Genomic DNA, 12,403 nt, shown 5'->3' with positions numbered 1-12,403 from the left:
CATACATAGATAAAGAACAAAAATACTTAATGACTGGGTAGGGTCTCTGGCAACCTAAACGATAGAACAAACGACCAGTTGGGTAGCAAACTTAGATTTCTGTCGGGACTATATCTTGTGGAAGAATGAAATAGTATGAATAAATTAATCAAAATATTTTTTATTATTAAAATATGTCAATCATTATTTGAATATGTTGGTAACCCATTGTATAAAAGTGATAATGCCCTCGAAGCCGGTGTTTGGAGGATATATTGGCACGGTTTGCCGGCCCGAGATGAACACCCGTGCCAATATATCTTCGAAACACCGGCTTCTCTGGCATTATCACTTAACTAAACCCTCCCCTTGACTGAAATTGAAAAAGCATTTCAATTTCCTCAAAGTAACCATTCTGTAAATGTCGATTCTTCACTTATTGATGTCACATGGCAATGTTTGGATTGCTGGTGAAAAGGTGAGCGAGTACCTGTCCAACATCGGAGACCGATGTTATTACAGGCCTATGGAATTCCAATTCATCATTGACTGAAATTTCGTTATTGTATCTTCAACTACAAATTGTATTATCTAAATGCATAAAACTGTTGTCTTTAAACTATTCTGAATGTTTCATGCATAGCCAACTGGTCAGCATTTGCGGTGACCACTTTAGCTCTAGTCAGAATGTACACACACCAGAGAAAGCCCATTACCCGAATCAGGTCCAACTCCCACGCAGAAACGCAGTTCATTTGCACGGAGGCTGGCTGACATTGGGACATTCCACTGTTTCGCTGTTTGGTTCCAGGGTGAGGTCTCCCGCCCCAACGAGAGAATTGACTTTGGAAAAACGGAATAGACGGAAATACTGAAGTAACCGACTAGTTCATATTTCTATATTCATGGGAAAAGCGTGGCAACAACAGATGTACCCCCAGTACTCATATTACTACCCCCAATACCTGCAAGCGAAGGTAAAGTAAAACCGTGTTCTATGTACTTGAAAAGTAGCTACATTGTAAAATTATCAATGCGCGGTTAGATTCGACAATTGATAAGAAAATGTTCTTCATCATCTGCCCCGATTATTGTACTCTACTTTGTCTGTAAGATTTCTTGTTCGTTAGGGTTATGTTTATTTGAAACGCATATTATCGCCTATTCAGGAAAATATGTTGAGATGACTTTATTTAGTGCATCTCCACACCTGTCAAACTCTTCTGACATACATATTTGTTGTTACTATTGACTTGGATCATTTAGATTCACATTGGCCAGATTGTGGCTCTCCAGGGTTAGCTAATAGAAAGGACATTCAATTTATAGGATTACTGTTATTACCAAATCCCTTAACCACTGCAATGTATAATTAAAGGTCCAGTGCAGTCAACAACGTGATTTTCTTGTGTTTTATATATATTTTCACACTATGAGGAATAATACTATTGGAATAATACTGTGAAACTGTGAAAATTGTGATAATGCCCTTTTAGTGTAAGAGCCAGTTTTTGTGAGATGGTTTTGGCCTGCCTGGTGACCAATAAGAAAGCGAGTTCCAAACCTCACTGCCAATAACATCTAGTTTTCAGTTTTCCCCTCCCCACTCCAAGACAGTCCTAGCAAAATCCTTGCTTAAGAAATTAATTTTGGTTTCTTTTTGACCATTTTAATTTAAAACAATCACAGTAAGGTACTTAATTGTTACCCTGAAATGATTGGATATTGAGATAAAAACGGCTGCATTGGACCTTTAAGTTTTAGATCAAGATACATCCAATTTATTAAACTATTATGAATTGTTTATGCAGTATTTGATATTCTATTTTGTATTGATTCATGGTCATAAGAGCGCAAGTCAGGTTTCATAGAATTCTTTAGAGCATCCTTAATACATTTTGTGTTGAAAATCAGAGGGCATATGGGGTCAACTGACAGTCCTTAGTTGAATTACAGGCATCTCCTATGATCATCAAGAGGCTCCTACAGAATACTTTGCATCACTTAGGCTCCATACATGTTTAATCAGCTTGGCTGCCTATATGACAAGGTCCCAGAGCGATATGAGGATATGTTTTCAAACAGGGATAGACATCTGAGTGTGTCGATCCAATGAAAAGGACATTAAACAGGATTTTAGAATTACATTGTGTTAGCAACACAGCCTATTATAGCTGTGTTATGAATGCATGGGCTGTTTATTTACCATTTGGATATAATTTGAAGAGATTCAATAAAAATAAATGATACTAGCAAGAGCAGGTTATGGGTTTCTCTTTTCTTTGAAGATATCATTTGAAGAGAAACTATTAGCTTATTTGCCAAAGTTAGTCAACATATCACCTGCATTCACAGCTGCTGGTCATTTAGTCATAAAATGCTGCCTTAACTCATCTTCCTACTGATGAGCAATATTCCTCAGTGTTTTTTCCTTCTAATCCCATTCTTCCATTGACTAAAGACTCATTCTTTGAATTTGATTCAAGAATAGGGCCATTCATTTGATTTCCGCATGGAAAAGGATGTGGCCCCATTCACTTTGTTTTATGACACACCAGATATGTGTGGGGTGGCCTTAATACAGAAATGGCTTGTCCACTTCAAACAGGGCCCTGCTTTGTGGATAACTGACATGGTGGTTTACATTATCCCTGTCCTGCTGTGTCCTGCTTTCCTCTTTTCTGGGATCCAAATTAAATTACTCTGTTATTGTCTTATTGCGGGGGCCTGGCACAGATTTCTCTCCATGGCTGTAAACATGCCGTCTATTTAATTGTGTATCTGATGTTTGAAACATTTAACATTTAGTGATATTCTATGGTCTTTTTTTGTGATATTCATTTTGTATAGAAGAGCTGTATCACATTCAGTCAGTGCATAAATATTGCATTATTCATTGTTCGGGTTCTTGTTTTTGTCAATTTGTTATGAGATACTGTCACCGGAATGAAAAGCATTGACAAAGCACAGAAAATTGGAGCATGTTTTTGAAGCAACTTTCTGTCTCGGCAGGAGACCAGCTACTGTACTGGGATTGAGGAATTCAAGTGGCGCAGAACAGGCTGCTTTTAGGTTAATAACCGAGTACTTGAACACTGGTGTCAGTGCAAGTGATATCTATCTATGTGAGTGATCCAGTATTGGATTGAACAGCTAGACTAGGGGGTCACAGATTTGCAGTTGAACAACAGATGGTCCTTACTGCTGAAAAAGTGTTTACATTGACGTAAATAAGCTTTTACAAGTTCTATCACTGTTAAAATCCTCACAGCTCCCAGTCCTGAAATAAATAAAAAGCAATGGTATTTGTTGTCAACACAAGCCTTTAATCAATGAAAAGTGAACACATTAACTGCCATCGGACATTACATACAGAGACTGTGAACAATGGCATTATGCTGAGCCTGAAAAAGCCCTATACAATGTTTACAATAAAGTTTGAAGAGTTGCCTGGCAGCGGAATGTATACAATTGAACAACACAGAGGTGCTGCTCTTTATGTTGGCGCAGGGCTGAAAGAGCACCCATTGTGCTCCTATGATTCTCATTCTTGGCGACTTTTGACATGAGCAAAATGATGGCCTACCCAGTGCACAGTAAAACCCACCCTGCTGTTGAGTCTCTCTCTGCCAAGAGGCTCTCATAAAAAGAGAGAATACATTGAAAAGCCTCATCAGGGTTAGAAAGCTTTCAATGGTGACACGTGGGCCATAAAGGTAATCATGTCTTATTCATTGCTTCTTGTGTAAATAATGTAAATGAGTATGCAATTAAATAAAGCAACAACAGTTATAATATCAATCGTAATGTAGCAGGAATATTGCAATCTATGTTGTTGATTTTTACTTTGCAAAGACAATTATTATGGAGGCAGAGCGTAGTCAGGGTTGAACAAACTTACATTCTCACTTCTCATCAAGACCCTTATTATCTTTTTTCATGAGAACATATCTTATTTATGAGGAAAACCAATAAACATCTCGTATCAGGCTATTTCATTGATAAATAATTCACGAAAGGGGAAATTGATTATGAAAAACGGGGAATAGGAAAGATTATTGAAAATGAGTGCATGTCAATCATGTATTTTCTAACAATACGGATATGAATTATTTCTGCTTTTAATCAACTGAATATCAGATCATGGATGTGGGTGAGTCAATGTTCACTATTTGCTTTCAAAGTAAAACAATAAATAAGAAAGGTCTAATTTGTGGCCACGATAGTATGAAATGAAAATATATATTTCTTTCCCATTTGGAATAAATTGCATGCTCTACATTTAGTCATTGCTAAGGTTTGGGCACGAGATGAAACGTCCTTAGAATTCTTACACACATTCTTCAAATATGAATGTGTCTTTCACCATTAAGACATAAAAAAAACGTGACAAGTGAGTTTGCAATGTTCTATTACAACCCCTCTCAACTGACCAACAATTAAGCCAAAGCTCTCTGATTGAGCAATGTGCTGTTGACAGCAAAACATCAGTGTTTGATATTCTATCCCTCTGTGCTGTAAGTCAAACATAGATCACTTGCCACATGATCACATCCCTTTGGTGCTGACATCACATGACCAGAGAGTGCTGGAGACAGATGGGCAGAGTGCTGTCTGTCATGGGGATCTACAGTGCAGCATGTTAACTCTGTCCTGTCCAAGCTCCTCTCTGTTTATTGTTGAAAAACTGTCTGCAGAGCAGACTTCTGGCAAAACTAAGACTGATTTACATTTTTATTATGAGGAATTTGTGTAGTTTTAGTGCTGTCTTCTAAAGTAAAAGTTTGTGTTACAAGACGAACATTATCACGAGTGTAGCGTCCACTCTAAAAGCTTTTATTGAATTGTCTCTGCAATTTGATACACCTGATGGCCTGCAGAGTCTCCTTTAAGACTAATCGAATGTAATACGTTGATAATGTTTTGTGTGAGATTTTCCTAACTGACTTATCATATTATTATTTTAATTTGATGAATTTGGAAGTATGGAAAGACTTTCCATTCATCTACTCTCAATCTTGGATAATGAGAACTTTAGGTTGAGCTTTCCTACCCCACCCCCATGCCTTTATCGTTTGTCTTCCTGTGTGTGACATACACACACGTTCGTCTTTGTGGTTTACTTGTTTTCACCCTAACGCGCTGGGAGTCGTCGAAAATGATTCTGTCGCTGCCTCAGTGGGGCTTTGGCCCCCTAACTCACCCCTTCCATCCAGGCAGGAAGGTAAATATACAGAGCTGTTTGTAAAGACTTCCTGGTACTGCTGGGACTCTCTTTCCTCCACTTGAATTGCAGGGTTCCGTGGTATTGCTGGATCTCATTCTGAAGCGAGCTAACGGAGAGGAAGGAAATAGATGGGAGAGAGATGTCAGCCTTTCAGAGGAAGTATTGTTGTGTTAAACCTTATAGCTGCTCTTAGTCTCGAGAAAAACGGAGGGCAGTCTTATGATTCTATGTGCTGTGAGCGCCTGATTCCTTTTAACTGACGAAGTAGCTGATTTCCTTACCATCAAAGGGTGTTGCAGGTTTATGTATACCGTTCCCATAAATGTGCATGTACACTGTAATGGTGTGTATAGTTGTCATCTATTAGTCAAGCTGCTAGATTCTGTGTAAGAGCCCTGATGTCTGTAGGGTTTGATCTGGCATAGAGCCAGAACGAAATTGAAAGGTATGCACTCAGTGGGAGGGGCCTGCTTCCTGATCATTTGTTTGTTCTGTCGATTCAGCAGAGACAGCTGTATCATGTCAAAACAGCATGCTTAAAAGAACTGATTTGTGGCCGTGTGAGATCGGATCTCACCGCAGGCTTTTCTGTGATTGTAGGTTCACTCATAGGTGAGATATTTGTCATACCTCATGAAAACAGAAAGTGTTGCTTTAAGTCCGTAGAGCAGCAGCTCAAATCTTTAGTTTTATTTCATTGTCAGTATCAATTCCTAAAGAAAATAATAAATTAAGTTTCAGGTAAATAAATGTATTCACAAGAAATAACAATTACAGTTGGCTATATGTTTTATGTAATAACTTTGAAAGCAGTAGAACAGTGGAGGCTCCTCAGAGGAGGAAGGGGAGGACCATCTTCCTCAGTGAATTTCATAAAAATAAAAAGTTAAACATTTCAACAGTTATCCTTGTAAGATAAAACTATACAAAATATATTCAGGTCACCAAATAATGTATTGAAACACACTGTTTTGCAATGAAGGTCTACAGTAGCCTCAACAGCGCTCTGTAGATGCACTATTGTAAAGTGGCTGTTCCACTGGATGTCATAAGGTGAATGCACCAATTTGTAAGTCGCTCTGGATAAGAGCGTCTGCTAAATGACTTAAATGTAAATGTAAATGTAGCGTAGCACCATGGTGTAGCCAGAGGACAGCTAGCTTGTGTCCTCTTCTGGGTACATTGACTTCAATACAAAACCTAGGAGGGTCATGGTTCTCACCCCCTTCCGTAGACTTACACAGTAATTATGACAACTTCTGGAAGACATCATCCAACCTATCAGAGCTCTTGCAGCATGAACTAACATGTTGTCCACCCAATCAAAGGATCAGATAACGAATCTAGTACTGAAATCATAAGCTACAGTTAGCTAGCACTGCAGTGCATGAAATGTGGAGAATAGTAGACTCAAAGAGAGAGAAAGACAATAGTTTTGAACAAATTCATTTCTTCAAAAATAAAGGAGAAGCAAGAGATAGAGAGAGAGAAAGATCTTTCTTCATTTTTTTTCACTTTCACTTACTTAGCTAGCTAGCAAATGCAGCTAGCTAGTTTAGCCTTCTCAAACACCTGGCTCAAACAGAGGGATGTTAGCTAGCTGGATATCCAACACTGGAACTCTTCCAAGTCAAAGTAAGCTTTTGGTTATACTAATTTATTGCCACCGGTGTACCTGCTAAACTGTGTACTACACTGTACTGCATGATTGTAGCGGGTTTACTAACGCGTTAGTTATATTAGCTATGTTGACTATGACGTTACTTTAGCTAATATGGTGAGCTAGCTGCGGTTATGATACACTATATATACAAAACCGTGTGGACACCACTTCAAATTTGTGAATTCGGCTATTTCAGCCACACCCGTTGCTGATAAAGGTGTATAAAATCAAGCACAAAGTCGTACAATCTCCATAGACAAACTTTGTCAGTAGAATGGCCTTACTGAAGAGCTCAGTGACTTTCTACATGGCACCTTCATAGGAGTCCAACTTTCCAACAAGTCTGTTCGTTGAATTTCTTCCCTGCTAGAGCTGCCCCGGTCAACTGTAAGTGCTGTTATTGTAAAGTGGAAAAGTATAGGAGGAACAACGGCTCAGCCGCAAAGTGGTAGGCCACACAAGCTCACAGAACAGGACCGCCGAGTGCTGAAGCGCGTAGCGTGTAAAAATCGTCTGTCATCGGTTGCAACACTCACTACCGAGTTCCAAACTGCCTGTTGAAGCAACGTCAGCACAAGAACTGTTCGTCGGGAGCTTCATGAAATGGGTTTCCATGGCCGAGCTGCAACACACAAGCCTAAGCGCAATGCCAAGCGTCGGGTGGAGTGGTGCCGGGTGGACTCAGAAGCACTGGAAAAGCGTTCTCTGGAATGATGAATCACGCTTCACCATCAGGCAGTCCGATGGACGAATCTGGGTTTGGTGAATGCCAGGGGAACGCTACAGTTGAAGTCGGAAGTTTGCATACACCTTAGCCAAATACATTTAAACTCAGTTTTTCACAATTCCTGACATTTAATCCTAGTAAAAATTCCCTGTCTTTGGCCAGTTAGGATCACCACTTTATTTTAAGAATGTGAAATGTCAGAAGGATAGTAGAGAGAATGATTTATTTCAGCTTTTATTTCTACATACACTCACTTAGTATTTGGTAGCATTGCCTTTAAATTGTTTAACTTGGGTCAAACATTTTGGGTAGCCTTCCACAGGCTTCCCACAAAAAGTTGGGTGAATTTTGGCCCATTCCTCCTGACAGAGCTGGTGTAACTGAGTCAGGTTTGTAGGCCTCCTTGCTCGCACACACTTTTTCAGTTCTGCCCACACATTTTCTATAGGATTGAGGTCAGGGCTTTGTGATGGCAACTCCAATACCTTGACTTTGTTGTCCTTACGCCATTTTACCACAACTTTGGAAGTATGCTTGGGGTCATTGTCCATTTGGAAGACCCATTTGCAACCAAGCTTTAACTTCCTGACTGATGTCTTGATTAGTTGCTTCAATATATCCACATAATTTTCCTGTCTCATGATGCCATCAATTTTGTGAAGTGCACCAGTCCCTCCTGTAGCAAAGCACCCCACAACATGATGCTGCCACCCCCGTGCTTCACGGTTGGGATGGTGTTCTTCGGCTTGCAAGCCTCCCCCTTTTTCCTCCAAACATAACAATGGTCATTACGGCCAAACAGTTCTATTTTGGTTTCATCAGACCAGAGGACATTTCTCCAGAAAGTACGATCTTTGTCCCCATGTGCAGTTATAAACCGTAGTCTGGCTTTTTTATGGTGGTTTTTGAGCAGTGGCTTCTTCCTTGCTGAGCGGTCTTTCAGGTTATGTCGATATAGGACTAGTTTTACTGTGGATATAGATACTTTTGTACCTGTTTCCTCCAGGATCTTCACAAGGTTCTTTGCTGTTGTTCTGGGATTGATTTGCACTTTTCGCACCAAAGTGCGTTCATCTCTAGGAGACAGAACGCGTCTCCTTCCTGAGCGGTATGACGGCTGCGTGGTCCCATGGTGTTTATACTTGCGTACTATTGTTTGTACAGATGAACGTGGTACCTTCAGGCGTTTGGAAATTGCTCCCAAGGATGAACCAGACTTGTGGAGGTCTACACATTTTCTTCTGAGGTCTTGGCTGATTTCTTTTGATTTTCCCATGATGTCAAGCAAAGAGGCACTGAGTTTGAAGGTAGGACTTGAAATACACCCACAGGTACACCTCCAATTGACTCAAACAATGTCAATTAGCCTATCAGAAGCTTCTAAAGCCGTGACATAATTTTCTGGAATTTTCCAAGCTGTTTAAAGGCGCAGTCAACTTAGTGTATGTAAACTTCTGACCCACTGGAATTGTGAAACAGTGAAATATAAGCGAAATAATCTGTCTGTAAACAATTGTTGGAAAAATTACTTATGTCATGTACAAGTAGATGTCCTAACCGACTTGCCAAAACTATAGTTTGTTAACAAGAAATTTGTGGAGTGGTTGAAAAACAAGTTTTAATGACTCCAACCTAAGTGTATGTAAACTTCCGACTTCAACTGTACCTGCCTCAATGCATAGTGCCAACTGTAAAGTTTGGTGGAGGAGAAAGATTGGTCTGGAGCTGTTTTCCATGGTTCGGGCCCCTTAGTTCCAGTGAAGGAAAATCTTAACTCTAAAGCATACAATGACATTCTAGATGATTCTGTGCTTCCAACTTTGTGGCAACAGTTTAGGGAAGGCCCTTTCCTGTTTCAGCATGACAATGCCCCGGGGCACAAAGTGAGGTCTATACAGAAATGGTTTGTCGAGATCGGTGTGGAAGAACTTGACTGGCCTGCACAGAGCCCTGACCTCAATCCCATCGAACACCTTTGGGATTAATTTCAACCTCATATATAGAGAACATTTTAGTATCATGTAGTAGCCTAAACCTGTCAATGTTAAACTTGGTGAATGGATTATGAATGACAGTCATCCAATATGCTGTAATAGAAATAAGGCAATGCTCATTAAAAAAAATGTGTCCTCACTAATCTTAAACGGCAGCGACCGCTACTGCAGTAGACATACAGTACCAGTCAAAAGATTGGACACCAACTCATGCCAGGGTTTACATTTATTTTTTACTCTTTTCTACATTGTAGTTAGTTGTCACAACTATGAAATAACACATATGCAATCATGTAGTAACCAAAAAAGTGTTAAACAAAACAAAATATATTTTATATTTGAGATTCTTCTAAGTAGCCACCCTTTGCCTTGATGACAGCTTTGCACACTCTTGGCATTCTTTCAACCGGGTTCATGAGTTAGTCACCTGGAATGCATTTCAATTAACAGGTGTGCCTTGTTAAAAGTTAATTTGTGGAATTTCTTTCCTTCTTAATGCGTTTGAGCCAGTCAGTTGTGTTGTGACAAGGTAGGGGTGGTATGCAGAAGATAGCTCTATTTGGTAAAAGACCAAGTCCGTATTATGGCAAGAACAGCTCAAATAAGCAAAGACAAACGACAGTCCATCGTTACTTTAAGACATGAAGGTCAGTCAATCTGAAAAATTTCAAGAACTTTTAAAGTTTCTTCAAGCGCAGTTGCAAAAACCATCAAGCGCTATGATGAAACTGGCTCTCATGAGGACCGCCACAGGAATGGAAGACCCAGAGTTACCTCTGCTGCAGAGGATAAGTTAATTAGATCTAACCTCAGATTGTAGCCCAAATAAATACTTCACAAAGTAACAGACACATATCAACATCAATTGTTCAGAGGAGACTGTGAGTCAGGCCTTCATTGTCGAATTGCTGCAAAGAAACCATTACTAAAAGACACCAATAAGAAGAAGAGACTTACCGGTGGAAATCTGTCCTTTGGTCTGATGAGTTCAAATTTCAGATTTTTGGTTCCAACCGCCTTGTCTTTATGAGACGCAGAGTAGGTGAACAGATTATCTCGGTATGTGTTGTTCCCACTGTGAAGCATGGAGGAGGAGGTGTGATGGTGTGGGGATGCTTTGTTGGTGACATTGTCTGTGATTTATTTAGAATTCAAGGCACACTTAACCAGCATGGCTACCACAGCATTCTGCAGCGATACACCATCCCATCTGGTTTGCGCTTAGTGGGACTATCATTTGTTTTTCAACAGGACAATGACCCAACACACCTCAAGGCTGTGTAAGAGCAATTTGACTAAGATGGAGAGCTACGTCAGATGACCTGTCCTCCAATATCACCCGACCTCAACCAAATTGAGATGGTTTGGGATGAGAGTGAGTTGGACCGCAGAGTGAAGGATGGGTGGATACTTTGAAGAATCTAAAATATAAATATATTTTGATTTGTTTAACACTTTTTTGTTTGCTACATGATTCCATATGTGTTATTTCATAGTTTTGATGTCTTCACTGTTATTCTACAATGTAGAAAATAGTAAAAATCAAGAAAAACCCTTGAAGGAGTAGGTGTGTCTAAACTTTTGACAGGTTTACATATGTACCTTTGACTCCTATATAAAGGGATAGTTCCACTGACTATCACGCTCCCTACCCTGGTCCCCTTTCACTCAGTGACCTCCACTGAGTGCTGATTCAGGTCTTTCAGTTCCCTTTAACTGTGACTTATTTGCATCTAATGGTGGCTGAAATGGCCTCCCAATATGCTCTATATATATATGACTCTATCTGTAGTGTCTTTTAGGAAAACATTTTAGGAAACCATTTGACAACCTCAGAAAATGCAACTAGGAAAAAACAGGAAGGAGAGATTCATTGGAGCTTTTAGTAAATCACCTCTATTGTTCAGGTTTAAAGTGAGCCCATGCTGAAACCAAAAGGAAACATTTTACTGGGATTGGCTTTTTGGTTTTAGACCAATTTTGACATTGCTCTGTTTGAGGTGGTCAAAAGACCAGATGTTGCATAATCTCATTAGCAGTTGGTTCAAAGCCCCTGACAGAAAATGCATGATGAGGGTGAGCTCTGACACTGTGCCCAGTGGGTAAATAACTGCCACTCTACCCCCCATGGAATTACATTGAGAGTTGCTGATGCTATGATGACCAATAGATTTAGTTAAAGACAGGAAATGCAGCTTGGAGAAGGAGGATGTAATCTGTAAAGGATGACAACACGCTAGGTGAAAAGAAAGAGCATGGCGGAACAAGAAATAGGTAAAAAATGTAACCACAAAGGCAACGACCACTGAAGGTCAACATGACTTCACCACCACTGTTGGTTTTCCAATCAGAGACTGAGACTGGCAGGTGAATGGGTTTTGATTTATAGCCTTAGTGCTGCCTCTGAGTGTATGTTTTGCTATAATAAAAACCTGGGTCACCCTTTCACTTACAATTTCGGATCTCTGCTGAAGAGTGGCTCGGTCCTTTCCTGTTGCGTGCAGTCTCTTTGCACATTTACTCCACGTCCGTTGCATCCCCAGACTGTGTAACGATTACTGGATTACAACTGTGAAAATTGAAAACATTTTCAATTGGTTATATATATTTTCAACTTTATTTTCCCAGGTGTATTTTTATCTGTGTTTGCTCTTTTTGTCTGCTTTCATCAATCTGATTCATATTTATTTCGAGGAGTTAATATGTATTATTATTGTGTTATAAATGTCCTATGGATTTAACCCTCAATTGCCTTTTCGTTTCAGTGTTGTTTATCTACATATCAATTCAATCATTTTAGTTTAATGTACTAT

At 39.7% G+C, this 12,403-nt stretch overlaps 1 protein-coding gene across 5 annotated transcripts in view; it reads left to right on the top strand.

Moving 5' to 3' along the window:
* The first annotated feature begins 733 nt into the window (after positions 1-733).
* The window catches only part of LOC139538443 (RNA-binding motif, single-stranded-interacting protein 1-like), a 66,018-nt gene continuing 54,348 nt past the window's right edge, over positions 734-12,403 (top strand). For 2 of the 5 annotated variants that reach the window (XM_071340495.1, XM_071340494.1), the window contains exon 1: positions 734-956. In XM_071340495.1, coding sequence (XP_071196596.1) covers positions 885-956 — 72 coding nt within the window. In that variant the 5' untranslated portion in view covers positions 734-884. Of the gene's footprint in view, positions 957-5,061; positions 5,204-12,403 lie in introns of those variants that run through there. The other 3 variants (XM_071340493.1, XM_071340490.1, XM_071340492.1) reach the window with 3 other exon arrangements.

This window comes from Salvelinus alpinus, chromosome 14 (genome assembly GCF_045679555.1).
Source record: "Salvelinus alpinus chromosome 14, SLU_Salpinus.1, whole genome shotgun sequence".
Taxonomy (NCBI): Eukaryota; Metazoa; Chordata; class Actinopteri; order Salmoniformes; family Salmonidae; genus Salvelinus; species Salvelinus alpinus.
This window is presented reverse-complemented; position numbering and strand designations above follow the sequence as displayed.